This window comes from Mus caroli, unplaced genomic scaffold (assembly GCF_978045245.1).
Source record: "Mus caroli unplaced genomic scaffold, Mus_caroli_1 scaffold_2, whole genome shotgun sequence".
Lineage (NCBI taxonomy): Eukaryota > Metazoa > Chordata > Mammalia > Rodentia > Muridae > Mus > Mus caroli.
In genome coordinates, this window is record NW_028227257.1 from 53,494,730 (window position 1) to 53,514,371 (window position 19,642).

The 19,642-nt window shown below is 43.6% G+C and overlaps 1 protein-coding gene across 8 annotated transcripts in view; it reads left to right on the forward strand.

Moving 5' to 3' along the window:
- Gabpb1 (GA binding protein transcription factor subunit beta 1) overlaps positions 1-9,605 on the forward strand; it is a 49,582-nt gene extending 39,977 nt beyond the window's left edge. For all 8 annotated transcript variants that reach the window (XM_021184730.3, XM_021184721.3, XM_085834459.1 and 5 more), the window contains exon 9: positions 8,130-9,605. In XM_021184730.3, coding sequence (XP_021040389.1) covers positions 8,130-8,282 — 153 coding nt within the window. In that variant the 3' untranslated portion in view covers positions 8,283-9,605. The remainder of the gene's footprint in view (positions 1-8,129) is intronic.
- The last annotated feature ends 10,037 nt before the right edge of the window (positions 9,606-19,642 follow it).

Genomic DNA, 19,642 nt, shown 5'->3' on the forward strand with positions numbered 1-19,642 from the left:
AACATGATTCTCTGTGTAGCCCTGGCTGACCTGGAACTCTCATTCTGTAGACCAGATTGGCCTCGAACTCAGAAATCCGCCTGCCTCTGACTCCCAAGTGCTGGGATTAAAAGCGTGCGCCACCACCGCCCAGCAAAACAAGATTCTTAAATAACATTGAAGGACAAATGCAGTAGAAACAGCTCTGAGCTGGAAACTGCAAGCTCTTGACCTCTCTTTGAGTCTGGACTTTATTTCCTCCCAGATTGGAATTAGATGAGTATCGCTTCGTGTTAGGGTTTTCATGAGGGCGGTAAAGCCAGTATCCTTGTCTCTGCCTTCGCTGCCTCTGATGTGTTGATGAGTGCCTAGCTGTTCTTGTCAAAGGCTCTGGTTATCATAGAAAGGGGGTTTGTTAAATGAACTACAACATGTTTCTTATTAAAGACAAGTATATTCTCATACTTACTTAAACAACAGACAGGTACATCTTATGGGCTTAATCACAGCATGAAATTAAACAGAATCTAATTAACCAGACCTCATAAATAAAGTCTGTCCTAAGAGTGCACAAAGAGCCGGGCATGATGGCACACGCCTTTAATCCCAGCACTCGGGAGGCAGAGTCAGCCTGGTCTACAAAGTGAGTTCCAGGACAGCCAGGGCTATACAGAGAAACCCTGTCTCAAGAATGCACAAAGAACAAACACAGAAGAAATCTATGGCTAATCATTAACCCAGATGTCTAGTAAAATTTTAAGTTTTAACTACTGAGTGTGATGTTTTATTTCTCAGAATTTTAAGTGACACCTACAAGACATTAAAGCTCTGGTTTATAAACTAACTCATCTTACTAAGCAGTATCTCATTTATGTCCTCCCGTAATACCTTGTGTGTGCATGCATGAGGAGGCCAGTGGTTGATGTTAGGTGTCTCAGCCCTCTCTGTCTTGTTTTCACTTTTTTCTTTTTTAAAATTAATTTTAATTTATGTGCATGAGTCCTTTGCTTGCATGTATGTATGTATGTATGTATGTATGTATGTATGTATATGTATCTCATGTATTCCTGGTGCCTGCAGAGGCCAGGGTCATTGGATAGCCTGAAACTGGAGTTCCACATGGTTGTGAGCTGCCATGTGAATGCTGGGACCTAAACCCACATCTTCTGTAAGAGCAGCCAGTGCACTTACCTGCTGAGCCGTCTCCCCAGCCTTCCACCTTCATGGTCCCTCACTGAACCTGGAACTTACAAGTTTAGATAGACTTGGAGAATGGCTTAGGGGGAACAGCAAGTTTCATGGGTCCTTCTGGCTCTGCCTCCTTAGCACCTGGATTATAAGTGTGCACATGCCCAGCTTTTTCACATGGGCCCTGGGGATTCAAACTCAGGTTCTCACACTCGCCCAGGAACTCCTTTGCTGACTGAGCCATCGCCCCGCCTATAAGGTTCTCTTTATTGTCCCTTGCTGATTGTCAGGTCGTCTATTTGGGGCATAGGAAGCAAAAAAAAAAAAAAAAAAAAGTACTTTATTTTCATTATATAATAAAACATTTAAATTATTTGAATTTCATTAAATGTAAGCTTATTTAATAATTTAATTTTTAAACAATAGTGATTTTAGTCCATTCCCTTATTAATGACTGGTGGGCCTAACTGTTTCCCACAAAGTCTAGCCTGGTTGTTCTTCCAGTCTTCCTGAGGTGAGGGAAGAGATTCTGCGTACACAAGAGTAAGAATTAAGGTTCAGTAATTAAGTAGGCCCAAGGAGAAGGAAGCTTTAGGGAGATTAGGTTTAGCTTGGTATAAAGACAGTGGAGTTTTATGTTTGTTTTCAATAGAACTTTATGGTAATGGAAATTTTATTTTCCATCAATGCAAATGGCTCCGGAACCACTTAGGGTGTCACGGAGACTATGACGCAGAGAGAATAGATGGTGGGGGCATCCAGAGTCACAGGAAGAGGATGTGACATCAGTGTTTGCATCAGGCAAGTGACCATTGTCCCTTAACACGATGACATCCTTAGATGACAATCGAATTCCCCTCGGGGCAAGCTTTTATGTAGTTTGCTTAGATTCATCTTGACCAAACTTTACAAAAACCCCAAAAGTTTTTGTAAAACTGATCTCAAGTGGGGAGATTTTGACCCTAAGGGACATTTCAGTGTTAACCACTACACATCAGGAATGCTTAGATTAATAAGAAACTATCACCCGATGTAAAAGTTCACTGGTGCACAATTTTTACAAGGCTTTCTCTGTATCTGTGCCCACACTTGTCAGAGTGGCTGTCTATAATAAATCTCCAGCCAGCAGTTGGAAACATTTCCCAGTAATGACTGGAAAAATTCATTTAAGTTGTCAACAGTTAATTGTAGATATTGTGACTTGTCCATTGATAGTGAGAAAACGGACGGCTTGCTTCACTTTTGGAGGTGCAGATACAAACACGATGCCAGCCACTCTGCATTCTCACATATCACTTTGCTTCCACTTACTGGCTCTCTGTTGGTACTTTAAAGGGGAAGTGTGTCTCTTACAGATACTCCCCAAGATAAGAAGCACTGAGCTGTTCCAGGGGAAATAATGTGTGGGGGAGGGAAACTGTCCAGAGCATGTCAGGAGCTAGGTGACTCTGTTCTTAGGTAGTTATGTGAGCTCTGGCTAGAGATGACTGTTAGTCAATTTTGTATTTTGTTTTGAGACTCAGGTTTTTGAGTATATTTTTGTGTGGGGCGGGTAGGGGGTAGGTGCCCAGGAACAAGCCTTGTGCATGCTAAGCAAGAATTAGATCTACCTCTGAGCTACCCCTATTCACTCCTGCCTTGTTTTTCTTCCTCTCCTCCCCTCTCCTCTCCTCCCCTCCCCTCTCCTCCCCTCCCCTCCCCTCCCCTCCCCTCCCCTCCCCTCCCCTCCCCTCCCCTCCCTTGGTAAATCAGGCTGAGCTCAAGTAGATATGGCTGCCTGTGCCTCTAAAGTGCTGGGATCAAAGTTGTACACAGTCATCATGCCTAGCAGGGTTGTTATTTTGTAAATGAATATATGTGTTCTTTAGCTAGTTCAGGGTCCTTAAGTGTTGTGAAAATTGTTCTGTACATTTTAAACCATTTTAATAGAAATATTTTTTCAAAATTATTTTTATTTTGCTTAATTTTGTTTTGTTTTGGGTAGAATCCTGCTATGTAGGCCTGGCTGATCTGGGAATAACCTTGTAGCCCAGGCTTGCCTTGAACTTAAACCAGTCCTTCCTACCTTGGCCTCCAAGATGCTGCATCACAGCGTTTCCAGCTGTGCTTGGATGTCCTGCTTCTGTGAGGATTTAAAGTTCTACATGTCCTTTAGCTCAGGAAGTTTTTCTAGAGCTGGGGAAGAAGGATATCTTTATGGAAAAAGCTGGATAGAGTTAATTTCGGCTTTATGGACCATATGACTCCTCTGTAGCTGTCCTACTCTGTCATGGTGGAGACAGTAGCCACAGACAGTTTGAAATGATTGGGTGTGGTTGTGTTTATAAATATGAGATCATTTATCACATTTGGACAATATTTAAGCACCAGCAAATAGCTCAGGTACTTGGCTTAGCTTTTCTCTTATAAAAAATGTATCTTGGGGCTTGAGGCTGGAAAGAGCAGCCGTGCTCAACTGCTCTTGCAGAGGGCTGCACTGCTTTTCAGCACCAGGGGCAGCTTACAGCTGGCTGTCATTCCAGTCCCAGGGCATCTGGGGCCCTTTTCTAGTTTTCACAAGCACCTGTACCCAAGTGCAAGCGCAGACTCAGCCTCGAGTGCACACACACACACACACACAACACACGCACATACAAATAATTAAAAAATAAATCTTTAATACCTGCTAGGGGAGATACCATGATCATGAAATGATCATGAATCTGGGTTTCCCAGGGCAAGGCTCATCTATTACATTGTGAATGTACTGACCCCTAAGTATGGGAAACTTGGCATAGGTTGTGGTAGTTGGGGACTATATTTATAATCTCCTCTGTATTTAAGTTTTTAAAAAAATTACATCTAGGGACTGGGAGAGATGGCTCAGTGATTAAGAACATGTACTGCTGTTGCAGGGAGCCAGAGTCCACTCACAGCACTCATGTCGGGCAGCTCACGACTGCCTGTAACTCCACATGCACACATCCCTACATGGATGCGTGTGTGTGTGTGTGTGTGTGTGTGTGTGTGTGTGTGAGAGAGAGAGAGAGAGAGAGAGAGAGAGATGGGGGGGGGGCGGTGTGGGCTGGCAGTGTAGCTCAGCGAGTAATAATTCCCTTGCAAGCCTGATGACCTGGGAACACAAACACAGGTGAAAGGAGGGAATCAACTCCCAGTGCAGTACTTTGCCCTCATACATGGCACACGTACGTGCCCATACACACATTGTAGACCCACACAATAATAGAAATAATAATAAAGTGCAATGATAATGAAAACTTAAAGATATACCTAATCATTAGGAGTATGCGTCTGGGCTCAACTGTAGGTTTGGATTTTCTTATATTTTGAGTGTATGACCTTGGCCTGCTAGTTTGACTTTTCAAGGTGTAGCTTCTCCATCAACAAGACAGAAGAGGAATAGCATCAGCAAGTGCTTGCTAGAAAGACTAAGTGGAAGAAAAGCCTGGCATGGTGGTTCGTGCCTTAAAATCCCCTCTTGTGAGTTTGAGGGTAGCCTGGTCTACAAGTAAATTCTAGACCAGCCAGGGCTACATAGTGAGAGACTGAAAGAGAAAGAGGTGAGGTTGGAACAAATGCAGGTTGAACACGACAGTGAACAAATCATCCCTGCCCAGTGAATGGCATTTATTAGGGGATTACCTAAAGTGTAGGTTGTAACTGTGTCTGTTATGTTTATAGCAGCTAGAACAACAACACAAAATCGAGTATTAGAAACTTACATATTTAAGTGGTCAAGTTGTTCCACACCATTGCTTTTAAGGCAGAATGAGAGATTCGTATTTGAAAATAAAGGGAGCTGAAATCAGCCCTTACCCTGTGGTTCTGTCACTAATGACTCAGGTATATTATAATTTAGTATAATAATTGGTGTGTCCTGTTGGCATCAATCTTGATTATTAACTAGGGTTTAGTTTTCTTAGAAGTCTTTGGTGTTAAACTCCTTTATTTTCCTTCAGTGCTGGAACTTGAACAGCAACAAACCATCCCTGGAGCAGTACCTTAGCATCACATCCTAACTGACTATTGCTACATAAAGCCTGAGGCTGAGCACTGGCTCCTCTTCCAGAGTTCCTAGCACCTACACAGAAACTCACTATAGTCTGTAACTCAGTCCTGGGGAATCTGGCGCCCTCTTCTGGCCTCCTTGGGCACTGCACACTTACAATGGTACACAGACACAAATACAGATAAAACATCCAAATACCTACAATAATAATAACATATCAAAAATGGGCCAACAAGATGGTTCAGCAGGTAGAGATGCTTACTGTGCAAGCCTGTCATCTTGCATTTGACCCCCAAATCCGTGTAAGGGTGGAAAGAAAAAAAACTGACCCCAAAAAGCTGTCCTCTAAGCACATACATGCCTTATCATGTGAGCACACACACACAAAATATTAAACCAGAATATTAAAACCAGTGTGACTTTACTACAAAATAATATTCAGTCCATAGGTTTAACATTTATATTTAAATACAAATGTTAGGTGTCAGCCTGTTGTACTGTTAATATGTGAAGCGCTATTTAAAGAAACTGTCTTCCGTGAAGTATATCCAGTCATTGACATCAGAAACAAAGGTAAAAATGTTAGCATTTTCCATTTTTCAGAGTTTTACTTGCTTTGAAAAGTGAGATGGCAAAAAAGTTTATCTTTCTGTATTCCTGTGTTTCTGAGAAGTCAGAAGTACAACAGGAAAGGTTTTGATGTGGCCACCACATGCTCAGCATATTCAGCACAGCCTCAGGGTCTCTGTAGTTTACTGCTTAGACAAATGCAGTGGAAGTGAGTCCTTCGTTTGGTCTAGTAGGTGAAGGGAGCTGCTATTTTACTGTGTTATTGCTCAGTGCTTGAATACTTGCCTAGCATGTGTGGGCTTTGGGTTTGATCCCCAGCTGGGTGGTGTGTGTGTGTGTGTACACATGTGTGTTTGAAATGAGATACAGAAGATAGGGGTAATCCATTCACCTGTACTGTTTGTCTCCATTTGTTTTTTTTGTCTTCAGTAACAGCAAACCCTTTGTAAATGTCAGGTTGTCAGGTGTTATTAATAAATGGCCAAGGATGGATGATCCTTTCTTGTTTGTGTGTTTGTTTGGAGACAGGGTTTCTCTGTGTAGCACTGGCTGTCCTGGAACTCACTCTGTAGACCAGGCTGGCCTCGAACTCAGAAATCCGCCTGCCTCTGCCTCCCAAGTGCTGGGATTAAAGGTGTGTGCCACCACTGCCTGGCAACATAGGTAAACTTTAAAGACACTTAGACATGGCTGTACTCCCCCCAGAAGTAGATCTTGCTCCTCCCCTTCACCTCTTAACTCAGAGTCCTTCAAAGGTCACAGCCAATGCTCTTGTTGATTGACCCACTCTCAGGTGCTTCCAACTTTTCGCCTTTCTGGCTGATATTTTTTCTAGCCTTAGGGAAGTATCTGAGAGACCAGGCTGCCCAGCAGGGATATAAGGTATTAGAATGGGTGCTGCTTAAACTGGAAATAAAATTAGTGGATTTCTCAGTCACTCCCATATTTGGTGGACCAATAGGAATATGAAAAATACTAAATTTAACTTCATCCTCAGTATAGGGCAATGAGAGGGATCATAAGATGAGGGTGTGTGTGTGTGTGTGTGTGTTGTATGTATGTATGAGAAAGAGAGAAGGAGAGAGAAAAAGAAAGATAGGGATGTAGGAAGGGTGATGGGGGAGAGGAGAAGAGAGAGGGGGGAGAGAGAGAGAGTGAGAGCACTGTGCACCTCTTGGTAAACATGCCCGAGCAGAAAAGCAGAGGCAGGCTGGGTACTTCCAATGAGCCAGGGACAGACAGGAGGCAGTGGCTATTTAGGAGGAGACCTACTTGTGCTCCCTCTGGGCATGTGTGCTGCTCAGTGTAAACCTTGCCTTTCTGTAATCTGTCCCCTACCTCACTAGCACATCATAGGTCTTTGTGATGAGATTACTTCATCCCTGAGCCTGGGCCTGTGGGGATCATCTTTTCTCCGTATACTAACTAGCGGTTGATTTTTTAATAAAAGAGTTCTTGAAAGCATTTGTTCCTTGTTCCTTTTAACTGAGCAGAGGCAGGATGAAGAGAAGTCAGCAGACTGTTTTCATTGGACTGCCTCCGGATATATGGGTTGGTTTTTTGTTTTTGTTTTTTTCGAGACAGGGTTTCTCTTGAGTAGCCCTGGCTGTTCTGGAACTCACTTTGTAGACCAGGCTGGCCTAGAACTCAGAAATCCGCCTGCCTCTGCCTCCCAAGTGCTGGGATTAAAGGCGTGTGCCACCACCGCCTGGCTATATGGATTCTTAATAACTAAGAATTTAAAACATTTTATGCCCGTTTAACGGTAGAAGCTTGTTTGAGTATCTGACTTTGCAGGTCTAGGCCAGCACCCTTCGTGGTGGAGTTCAGGTATTGTGCCTGGTGTGTAGAGGAACGGGGTTCTTGTTGGAATTAGTGACAATGTGAATGCTGTGAGCCCATCCTCATGGTGCTCTTGGGAAGGATCCATCATCTTTGAGGATCAGTTTTCGCATTCGTAGCCTGGCACGGAAAAACAAGTTGTGGAGTCACCTTTGCTCAGTTTTGTGGTGGGTGGCGGCTGTGTGACTGTCATCTGAGGGAACTCATTCTGAGGAGAGATGAGGGCTATGTTTGTAGCTTGCGTTTATGTCTTCTATAACTTCCTTCAGTATATAAAGAAGTACAGGTGTGCATTTTGTGTTTATTATTCATATTTCTAAATTAGAAACATTTTTCTTGGAATTAATGAACAGTCTCCATCTCATAATTCATAGAAGAGAACTGGGGGTTTACGTGTGGCTTGGGTGGAAAGATAAAGTGTCTCAGAGGGGCCATAGGCAGCTGCCGCACTCACTGCAGAGCCATGTTCTTTTGATGGACACATGATTATGTGAATGTATTTGTGCAAAAATTGAAAACACGGCTTTCTTTTCTAAATTAGGAGAGAGAAGCGCTTCAGAAACAGCTGGATGAAGCCAACCGAGAGGCCCAGAAATACCGACAGCAGCTGCTTAAGAAGGAGCAGGAGGCAGAGGCCTACAGGCAGAAGCTGGAGGCCATGACACGCATCCAGACCAACAAAGAAGCCGTTTAGCTGCCATGAACACCAGTTTGCTTTTACCTTTTGTCCAGAAAGAATATAGTCTTGAACTGTACACAGTAAGGACACAGCCATGGGAATACCGAATAATAGAAAATACTACAGCTTGAAAACGGGACTTAAGCCATGAGCTCTCAATTCTTGTAATATAAAACTTTAGAACTTGTGAAATGTATTTAAAACTGAATTCTGTAAATAGTTTTTTGGTTGTTTCTTTTTTTACAGTTATAAATGAGTTGATAAAGGTTGTTGCTGAGATCCAGAGGCCACAGCAAGCCACTGTTATGGGGAATTCTTTTTGATTTGGGTGCAGACTTAATTTCTCGGAAACAGAAGTTGTAAGCGTGGTCGTTGTCTCTTAGACCAAATGTGGAACAATTATGGTGGACTGATGCTGGAAATACTCTGCAAAGAGATTTTGCCCAGGAACTTTTGTACAGCTTTTAAGTTGTCTCAGGTTCTCTGAAAACATTTTTTAGGAAGCAGAAATTTTATATTTGTTCTATTTCAGCTACATGCAAGTAGATTTACATGTATATGAAGCAAATATTTTTAAAATTTTGTTTGTACATATCCTGCATGTTTTATGATTTTAAAACACATCCCTTGCTTAGGTATGTCTCCTACAAAGACGATGAAAGTTACCAAGAAAAAACCAAGGCACCACTGTCATTCTGTCGGTCGTTGAGAGTGAGTAAACTCACAGCTGGTTTTACTGGCGACCATGACAATGTTCTTGGAGCAGCTTGCAAGAGAACTCGAATCTGCAAAATGTATGCTTTTCTGACAATTGTATTGTGAGGACGTGAGACTGTTCTGTGCCTTCCTTCCATCATGACTTCCACACGAGCACTTTGAGGCGCTGGATTTTAAGATAATGTTTTTGGCAAACTCAGTGCATTTGGGTTTCTGAAATATTTCATGGACTTACTCCCCTCCCCTAAGAAATTAAATTATTCTTATGGAAATTGCTTTTGTATGCAGAGCAGGACCTTTTGTACTCGGTGAGGCTATGGGTGTGTCTAACGTAACTTTCGGTATTCCCTGTAAACGCTCCGGGCCTGTGCTGCGACTCTCTCACAATATTGTCAATTCTGAAATGTATGGACATTTGACAGACTATTCCATTCTCTTTTGTAAAATGTAACTTCAAGCTCTTTATTATTTTGTTTTGTTCTATTGCTTTATGAAAATGTTTGCCCCCTTCCCCCACCCCAGGCTTCTCGAGCTTATCTGTATAAAGAACCAGTTACCCGAGAGACTGTACTCTGGCCTCATTTTCTATTTTACAATTAAATAACTTTCCACATAGCTCCATGCAGACTCGTGTTTTGACTGCACATTCTTCACACATTAAAATGTGGACCTTAGAGCTCAGTGGTGAAGCAGGTTCTTGACGCTTTGAGACTCTGGTTCAAATCCTGTTGCGCATATAATCTGAGCCACATTCCGCCATATGAACCCAATTAGACGCCTCTTGCCTTGAAAACCCCCAGAGTGGCTGCCTGGGAATGTGCTGGTTCGTGCCTGGGGTATCTTTACAGGAGTTAGGGAGGGTAAGAAAAGGTCCGTGTCTCAGCCTCTCTCGCTTGCCTTTCTGGGGACCACAGGGAGCCTCTGCAGCAGTGCTCCTCAGCCTCCCTCAGGCTGCAACTCTAATACAGTGCATGTTGTAGTGAGGAACTGTATTACAATGTTTTTGTTGCTACTTCAGAACTGTTAGAAATTGTAATGTAAACTTCTGATATTCAGGATGTCGGATCTGGGACCCCTGTGGAAGAGTGTATGACCCTCAAGTGGTTGTGACCCACAGGTGGAGAACCTCTGCTCTATGACAAACATTTTAAAAAACAAAACTAAGAGAATTCCTTCCAGTTTTTCACTAAATTTGACATTAGATGTATTCATTTTGAAATGTAGCCTCACTGTTAACAGTCTCAGCTCCAAGTCATGAATTCAAGTGACCTTGCCACCTCAGCCTTCGTAGTTCTAGGGCCATAAGTAAGCACCTGACACTGCCTTCGGTTCCGACAGAGAGAAATCTCTCACTATGTTGACATAGCTAGTGTTGAACTTTTGAATTCACTTGATCTCCTCCGGGTAGCTGAAGCGGGCAGGTGTACCCCTCCTCCACCTTTACATAAACGTTAAATGATCTAACACTAGCTTTTAGGGCTAGAGCTATAGCCCAGTGGTAGAATGCTTACACGAGCCGGGCTCAGCCTCCAACCTGGCAAAAGCAAAATGCATAACGCTATGTTTGGAAAACTGCAAGCTACATTTTCAGCATCATGAAGCTGCTTGCCCTTCAGTCACAGGAAGCCATTGGAGAACATGTGGCTTGGGTTTGTGTACTGATTGATATTGAACAGGACGCTGGAGTGCATTTAATGCCTTGGTGGGCAGTGTTGGGAGAGGGGCCACCGTTCGCTCCAGGGAGTAGCCAGTGCAGTTTGTTCTCACATCAGGTTAGCTCCGCAAAGCCTCAAGGTGGTAACAGAGAAAGCAGTTGCAGGCTCATGTGTGTTGCTTTCACTCCCAGTCATGGGTTCTGCTGGAGACCATGTGATACAGGATGTAATTTTGATCTTCAGTAATAACAGCGAGCCAAGTGATTCGAGGAAACAATTGGGTGTAGTGTAACAAGTATTCGGGCAGCTTTGAGATGTTTACTGTCTCCAGAGCCACATTGGACAGCGTTGTCTCTAAAATCTTCATCTGACTCACTGTTGAGAAAGCAATCCGTAGACAAGAATCTAAAGGAGATGAGATGTCCTCACCCCTCGTTTATCAGTTCCTTCTAACAGTTTCCACGTAGGCTGGGAAAGCTTCAGTGCTGTTCTGTACTGAGGACTAGAATAACTGAAGAAATGTAAAATAAAAATGTCTAGCAATCTACAGTTGGTTTCCAGGCCACAGTGTTGGGTTTGTAATTAGCAGCTGGCTATTTCCATTTGTGTGGAAACAAGTGCCTGCAATCAGCCTTTTTTTACAGGAGTCTAGAAGAAAACGAAGCCATTAACTGTAGGCTTTAATGAGTTCTGTTTCATTTTCAGTTTTTGCTGTGCACCCAGAATATATTTTTAATTCTCTAGATACTGTACACACACACACACACACACACACACACACACACACACGCCTCTGTGCCCATGCTCATGTCACTGTATGTGTGTAGAGGTCAGAGGACACCTTGCTGAAGTTGCTTCTCTTCCACCATATGGAATCTAACTCAGATCTTCAAATTCAAGTTTGGTAGCAAGGGCCTTTACTCTCTGAGCCATCTTGTAGGCCCACACATGTATGGCTGTTTTACCCCTACCATGTAAATGCATGCAGTGCCCAGAAGAGGGCACTGAAGAGGGCAGGGAATCACCTGGAACTGTCTGTTGTGAGCTGCCATGTTGGTGCTGGGAACTGAACCCAGGTCCTCTGGAAAAATAGCAAATGCTGTTAACCACTGAACCATCTCTCCAGCCACCACACTTGGCCTTTTAAATGTGGGTTCTGGATCAAATTCAGGATCTTGTGCGTGCAAGCTAAGTACTTTATCGACAGCTTCTCCCCTGCCCCGGATTGCTTTATTTCTTGATGGTGGTGGGAGGATGGGGGTCAGGAGAGCTTGACAGTCAGTAGTGTGAAACTCCAGAGAGAAGAGAGTCAGGGGGACAAATTCCAGCCTGCAATAAAAAGACCGACACCCGAGTATTCCCTTAAAGCATATGCTTAGTGGAAAGTCTGTGCTGGGATGTGTTTCAGCGCCGTCATTTATGGCGATACTTATGGACAGTGGGAAGAAATCCTTGACCTTAACACACACTAGTGCGGTGACAGAAGTAGCTGTGGGTGCTTTTGCCTGGTGAGCCTTTTCTTTCTGTATTCCTCACCATTTGAATTGCTTTGTGCTTTTCAATACCCTGGGAGACCTTGAAACTTGAGTCAAAGTAAAAAAAAATACAAGAAGGAAAGCAATTTCAGATAAAACCGCAGTGCCATATGGAGAGGCTCCCAAAGCATTAGCATTCGTACTCGAGCTTATATAGTAAACAGGAAAAAAATGTTTTTTTTCTACTCACCTGGTTCCTACTGAATAAATAGCCCTTTCATCTCATCAACTCAATTTAGGAATGGGTTCACTAATAGGCTTGTTATTTCACTAAGTAATATTTGCTGTGCTTTGCTCATTACAGATAAGTAATCTGTTGGAGCTTTACGCTGTCCTTGCCATTTTCCTATTTGGTTTTTTTTCCATGCTAAATGGGAACACCTGATGAACATACATTGGCTTTGACGCACGCACTCCTGGTCCTTTATCAAATGGCTCTCCACCCTGAAAAGCGTGGTATTGCCGCTAGAACTGTGCTGGTTCCAAGTTGAAACTTGAATATCAATAATTTTGTGACTTCTTAAAACAGATATCTCATGTGCACAGACAATAGATGTGGTCTTGTGTCTCCTGCTCATTTGAAAATATTTTACTTCAGTGAAAACAAATGATATCAAAATATGGAATGTAATCTGGATACAGTTCCTAGGGCCCTTCATATTTTAGATAAATATAATATCACTTTTTGTGGGGGGAAAAACCCTTTTTATTTTCCTGGAAAAAAATGAAAGGAGCTTTGTTGTGTTGACTTTCGTGGGAGAGACAGGAACAAATATCTCTTCACCCCAACTAGGACACCAACAGCACTGCGTAGAGAACTGATGCATTTATTAGTGTTACTAACATAAGCATGGGTAATTCAAGAGCTTAGTCAATTGCCCATCCCAGCATGGGGGCCGACTCCCCAAAACTGCATCCCCAGAGCTGCGGGCACTACTTGCAGGTAGCTGCAGCTGAGGGTCTTCCCCCCATCCTCCCTCCCCGTGATTGGCTACTGTTTTACATCTCTCTGTGTGGTGGGGTTTGAGATTCTTGTAACTTTTTGAGCTTTCTAGGTCATAGTCTCCATAGTTTCTTGAATCCGGCGGGGAATGTTTCAATCAGGAGGCTGTAGCCACACAATAACCTGGCTTTTAGGGTTTTGGCCACAGAATTTTATTATTTGCTTACTTGGTTTTTTTTTTTTAATCTAAATAGTTTTGATCTCATATGCATAGTTGATATATGATCTGTTTTATTCATTTAGACTATGTACCACTATATAAACACAATTCCCATTCTCACTACCGATTATGTGGACTGAATTTCACGGATTATTTAAATACCTTGACTGCTCTGTGAGAATGATGTTCTTATGCATTTGTTCCAGCCTTTCCATTTCAATCATGATGGTAAAGAATTACATGTGCTGGGTAGTGGTGGCACATGCCTTTAATCCCAGCACTTGGGAGGCAGAGGCAGGTGGATTTCTGAGTTTGAGGCCAGCCTGGTCTACAGAGTGAGTTTCAGGACAGCCAAGGCTACACAAAGAAACCCTCTCTCAACAAAACAAAACAAAACAAAACAAAACAAAACAAAACAAAACAAAACAAAACAAAACGAAGAATTAGACGTAAACTACAAATCTTTATAGGAAAATACGGTATTTTAAGAAAGCCACTCGAGTGAAACCATAGTCTTTAAAAAAAAAAAATCCTTAGCCTTCTGGGAACTGCTTTCATTTTCAAACATTCCTACCCAGTGTTTCAGTGTTAAGAGAAGCTGAAGCTGTTGCCTCCTAGCTGAAGAGTGGACTCTGCCTGTAGGCAGAGACAAGCTGCACCCCAGGAATCCAACTCAGAAAACTGTAGCCTTTACTTTTTCCTGTGTCTCTGATGGTGGCCAGAGCCTAAGTATGTTTTCTTTGGTACTTTGTTCTGTTCGAGCTTCCTCACTCTTTTCTCTAACGATCCCCTGCCCCCTGTTAGGTCACAAAGCAGACCCCTTAGGAGGTGGCACAGCCTCCATTACCCTAGACTATCCAAGCTTAGCTACAGCAGGCAGTCATGAGGAAAGAGAAACCTACCAAGGGTCACACGTGGAAATACTATTCAATATGTTTATTATCTTTCCAGGAATAAACTGAGCACCAATTTCTCCCTCTTTTTTGATGAAAACTTCAAAGCACACAGAAGAAACTAAGCACAGAGCCCTCACCCAAATCCAATGACTTAGGCTTCCCTGCCTGGTTCCCTTCCTTTAAGAAGCAGACGCTGCTGCTGTGGTTGGCAACTCTTTGTCCTCTCTCCAATCCCATCTCCTAGAAGTCTCCCTAAGAGACAACCATTGTCAACCACCACCCTGAGGGTGAGGTGTTTCACTCTCTCAGGTTTGTACTGGTTTATTTATGCTGTGGTGTGTTGCTAGGCAACTGCCTCAGTCCTCTGTTTATAACTTTGCTTTATGGCTTTGTTATATATTGCTTTTCAGAAATAAATGGCAGAGTTTTGTATGGTTCTTAACAGCGTTAATGCTGTCATTTGGCACACTGGAGATTTTGGCTAAATGGTATCTATTTTTTTTTTTTTTACATTTATATACATGCATGCATGCTTATGCCACAGCCTATGTGTAGATTACATAAACCAGTTTCTTCCTTCTACCATGCAAGTCCTGGAGGATCAGACACAGGTCACCAGCTTGTTTGGTGGGAGTGCCTTAACCTACTGAGCCATCACTTCTGATTTTAAAGTATGTGTTAGTGTGTTTGTTTCTGACAGGCTCTCCTGTTTCCCAAGCTAGCCTGGAACCCTGCTGTGTAACAAGCTGTCCTGGAACTTCCCATCTTGCTTCCTGTTCCCAGGAGCTGTGGTTACAGGTGCCCACACCTGATTGGCTTATGCCATGCTGAAGTTTGAACACATGGTTCCGTGCATGCAGGGAAAGCACTCTGCCAAGTGAGCCACATCCCTGGCCCTTACTCACATCTTCTCTAACACATACAAATTGTATAAATTAATGGGGTTTGTGGTGGGTGCTGTATCTATAATGTATGCCTTGCACAACGACCATGTCCAGCCATCTTTTTTCTGCCCAGGATCCCTGTTCTATATCATTTCTGCTCAGCCCCTTTCCTTGTCCCTAAAAGTTTCCCTTCCCTTCTTCCTGTTTCCTCTGTTCTTTCCCCTTTTTTCTCTAATGTCCACTATTCCATCCTTGTACAATCTGACTTACAGATTTCCATATACAAGTGAGAGAACGTGTGGTATCTGCTTTCCTGTGTCTTTCCCGGATTGATTACATTAACATTTCCTCCATTATTTGCACATATTACTGCAAATGACAACTTTGTATTCTTCTTTATGGCTGTCTGATATTCTGTTGTGTAAATACATCACTTTCTTAAAAACCAAAAAAAAAATCTTTTTTTAGTTATTCACCTGCTTTAGTTAGTCATCTGCTGAAGGGCATGTGGGATGGCCCTGCAAACAAGAATTCCTGGAAAGAAGCTGTGTTGTCTCAGACTGTTCAACTGATTAGAACCTCAATGGCTCTGCAGAGTTTCGAATGTTGCAGGTTCCAGAGCCCTAATTACAAATTTATCTTGGGCTACCTTTAGCCCCCTAGACACCATGTCTTGCCCACCTCTGTGTCAGACTTGGCACCCTCTGACAATGGATAAGACCTTTTGGATTTATTAACTAATAAAACCCTAGCTTTCTACTAATCAAAAGACTAAGATAGACTCTGAGGCGATGGCAGTGTTGGCTCCATCTTACTATGATCCTTACCTGATGTATCCACCAACGTATTTGAGAAGTGGGTTGATTGATGGCTTCCTTTGTTCTATTTCTATGAAAATGCCCTGACACTGCTACCTCGCAGGAGATTGAGGAGATTGAGGAATGGTACTGGGGACCTAAACCTGGGTCCATGCCCACTCATGTTTGGCTCCAGAATAAACTTTCTTACTCCCTTTGACGTGGGAGTTGTGCTGTGGTGACAACAGCCCCAAATTTTGGCTGTTGTGGCTAATACTGTAATTATAGGAGTGAACGTATCTTACTGGTGTAACAATTTCCTCCCCTAAGTTTTTTATTTTCATTTGTGTATGTATGCCATTTTTCCATGTCTAGACATAACACTTTCAGTTTGTTTTGCTATTATATTGTGGTAAACATCATCCCGTTAGACTTTTTAATTATTATTCTCTGATATACTACATCCTGACTTCAGCCCCACCCCCACCCCCAGAAAAGAGCAGGCTTCTCAGAGACCTCAACCAAATACAGCTTCACAAGCTACAATAATACCAGACACAGACCGTTACGTCAAAGCTGGATAAAGCAACCCAGGATAGGGAAAAGGGTCCCACAAGTAGACAAGAGGGTCAGAGAGAGCCCCCCAATTCTACTGTTAGGATTCTCACAAGAACACCAAGCCACTTAACCATACATAACATATCTATAGGGGACCTAAGTTGGAGCTCTGCAGGTTTCCTAAGCTCTCAAGTTCCCATGAGCCCAGCCAGTTGATTTATGGGCTGAGATCTCCCCGTGTGTGCGGTGTGTGTGTGTGCGTGACCTCATTGGTTCCTCCAATCCTTCCTCTCCCTCCTCCACAGGACTCCCTGAGCACCTGCTCCCATCACTTACTGGATGGAGTGACTTTGGTCTCTTCTATGATTCTGCTAGGCTCCTGTACCACTCATCATGTTGAATGTGTGTGTTGGCTTTCTACAGCACAGTAACAAATGCTTTGTTAGTCTAGGGTAGTTAGGTTTTACTTGACTTTACCAAACTGCTTTCTGTAATATCTATGAAGAGATATTACAGTGGTGAGATTTCTTTATTTCACCCACATTGCATCTGGCATTGGTAGAAGTTAGGTGCTAAGTAGTTTCTCTTGTAGGCAGCTAGCTACTCAGAGTGACAGGCCACTAGAGTGAGCCACAGTGAACTGGTAAATTCTACACAGCAGTGAGCACAGCAGCTGGCCTTGGAAGCTATGAATTATAAAAGCTGGATTCACCAAAACAACAGCCAATCACTGGTCCTTTTCCTTCTCACTTCCTGGTGCTGAGGCCTTCCTGGAACTTTTTGTCTGGTGAGGCCTTTTTCTGCGAAGTAGGGTTTCTCTGAATCTATGCTCTCATATCTGTGATCCATTCAAAATCTCTCACAGATATTCAAACTAGCCAGCCAAGAATGCCTTAAACTCTGCCAAGGCCAGAAGAAGGTGTAAGATCCCCTGGAAATGGAATTACTGATGGTTGTGAGCTGCCACATGGATGCTGGAAGTCAAATCCAGATCCTGTGGAAGAGCAGCCAGTGCTCTTCACCGCTGAGCTGTTTCTCCAGCTTAGTTTCTCAACTTCTTGTTGGCAAAGCAACTTTTCTTTCCCTTCTGCTCCCCTCCCCTCTCCTCTTCCTTCCCCTCCCTCCTCCCCTCCCTCCCCTTCCTTTCTCTTCCTTCCCTTTCCCTCCCTCCCTCCCCCCCTTTCTGTTTTTTGTTTTTGTTTTGAAGCAGGGTTTCTCAGTGTAGCCCAGGCTGTCCTGGGATTCACTTACACTGTAGACCAGGTTGACCCCCAACTCAGAGATCTGCCTGCCTCAGCCTCCCAAGTCCTGGGATTAAAGTCATGTGCCACCGCCACCTGGCTCCTCTTCCCTTTCTTATGTGTGAAGTTTCTCCTATATACCATACAAGCCCTGGCATATACCACCTGACCTCTGATTCAATCAATCCAATTATGACACTGAGTGGAGTTAGAGTCCAGACTGTGAGTTCAGCCTCTCTAGTCTGCTCCAACTTCAGCCACAGGTTCCCAGTAAGGAGTTTGCTACTTGTGCTTGCGACTATGTCTTTGTGGATTCCCACATCTTTCTTGGGTTTGGTTAATTTGCTGGCGTGGCTCACAGAATTATATCAAACATGATTACTTTTGATCAAGACAGATGTGATGACAATTGGATGAAGGGTGACACTTGAGGTGTGGCGCTGCCTTCTTTGGGTGCTTATCCTTCAGGTAGCCCTGCAAACATTTCAAATCTGCTCCAGAGGTAATTTTTTTTTTTTTTTTTTTTTTTTTTGGTTTTTTGAGACAGGGTTTCTCTGTATAGCCCTGGCTGTCCTGGAACTCACTTTGTAGACCAGGCTGGCCTCGAACTCAGAAATCCGCCTGCCTCTGCCTCCCGAGTGCTGGGATTAAAGGTGTGCGCCACCACGCCCGGCTAAGAGGTATTTTTAAAAAAGGGAGATGGGAACTGGGGACCAAAGGCAGGGCCTCGGGGCGTGCTAGGTGAGCGGTCTGCCACTGAGCCCCACCCTTGTTTAACCTTTAGCTCTTCCTCCCATTCTTCCCCCTGACCCCCCGTGAAATCTGTTGTCGTAAGTACAGGTGATGCTTTAGACAGAGACTGTTTTTCTCAAATTGGGTTCAAGCTCTTGGGTTCAGGCATCCACAGTCCAGAACCTCTGAGGAACAAAAAGACCTCGATATAAACAAAAAGCTCTTGGTATTCGGGAAAACTCCGAAGGATTTTTGATGTTTTGTGGCAGTGTTGGGGTTCAGGACAAACACACCACCCCAGAATATGATTTCAGGAGAAACTGCCATCCCTGCCCCCACTAGTATGCTTCCTTTGTGTTATCTCTCCCTGGACGTAGGAGTAGTTCTCAAAAGCTGTCCTTTCGTAAGAGATGGTCAAGAAGAAACCTTGGTTAGGAAAAGCACTCGCCTCAGGAAGGAGGGGGGGGGGTGGAGTGCAGATAACTGCCCTCACCAGAAAGATTTCCATCTGACAAAGTGGCAATTCTTCCCCCTTACGAATGTGTGTCTCGCACTCTGCTGCACCCAGGCTCCTCTCTGTTCTACAGCTCTGCTAGCTGTAGAAGTGTCCATCAACTAAAGGGACTTCCAGATTATTGGCACTAAACAGGTTTTTCCTCCCTGTTAGCTTAAACAGTGATTGAGGCAAAAAACCCAGAACAAGTGCTATGTAGTAATGGATAAAAAGAATCCTTCATATCCATTGTCAGCTCCTGCCTGTTGTTGATCTGTCCTGAGTTCAGCCTGGCTAGCTATGGGCTTCTCTGAGCCTGCTCTGCCCTCACCTCATAGACAAGCCAGGGCAGGAGCAACTTCACTCTCTGTGCTACTTATTGTGAATGCCCTTGGCCTATTTCTGACCCCTGAGCTAGGAGCTTTATCCAAGGCTGGGGTTCTATGGTCTGAATGCAGGGCAGGGATGATAGAGGGCTCTTTTACCTTGTCTATTCAGAGCTGCTTGTAGGCTTGGGACACTAGGTGCCCCAACTGGTCTAAAAACACCATGTCCTCTGAATCTGTTGATCAAAGTTCAAATCAGAAAGGACTGGGACAAGAGGGGCTGAGATTAAGCCTGAAGGAAGGGACTTTATGGGGGCGGGGCTAAAGGAGGGGAATAGGGAACTCCTTAAATAAGAGACGCACTGGCTGCCAGGGAGT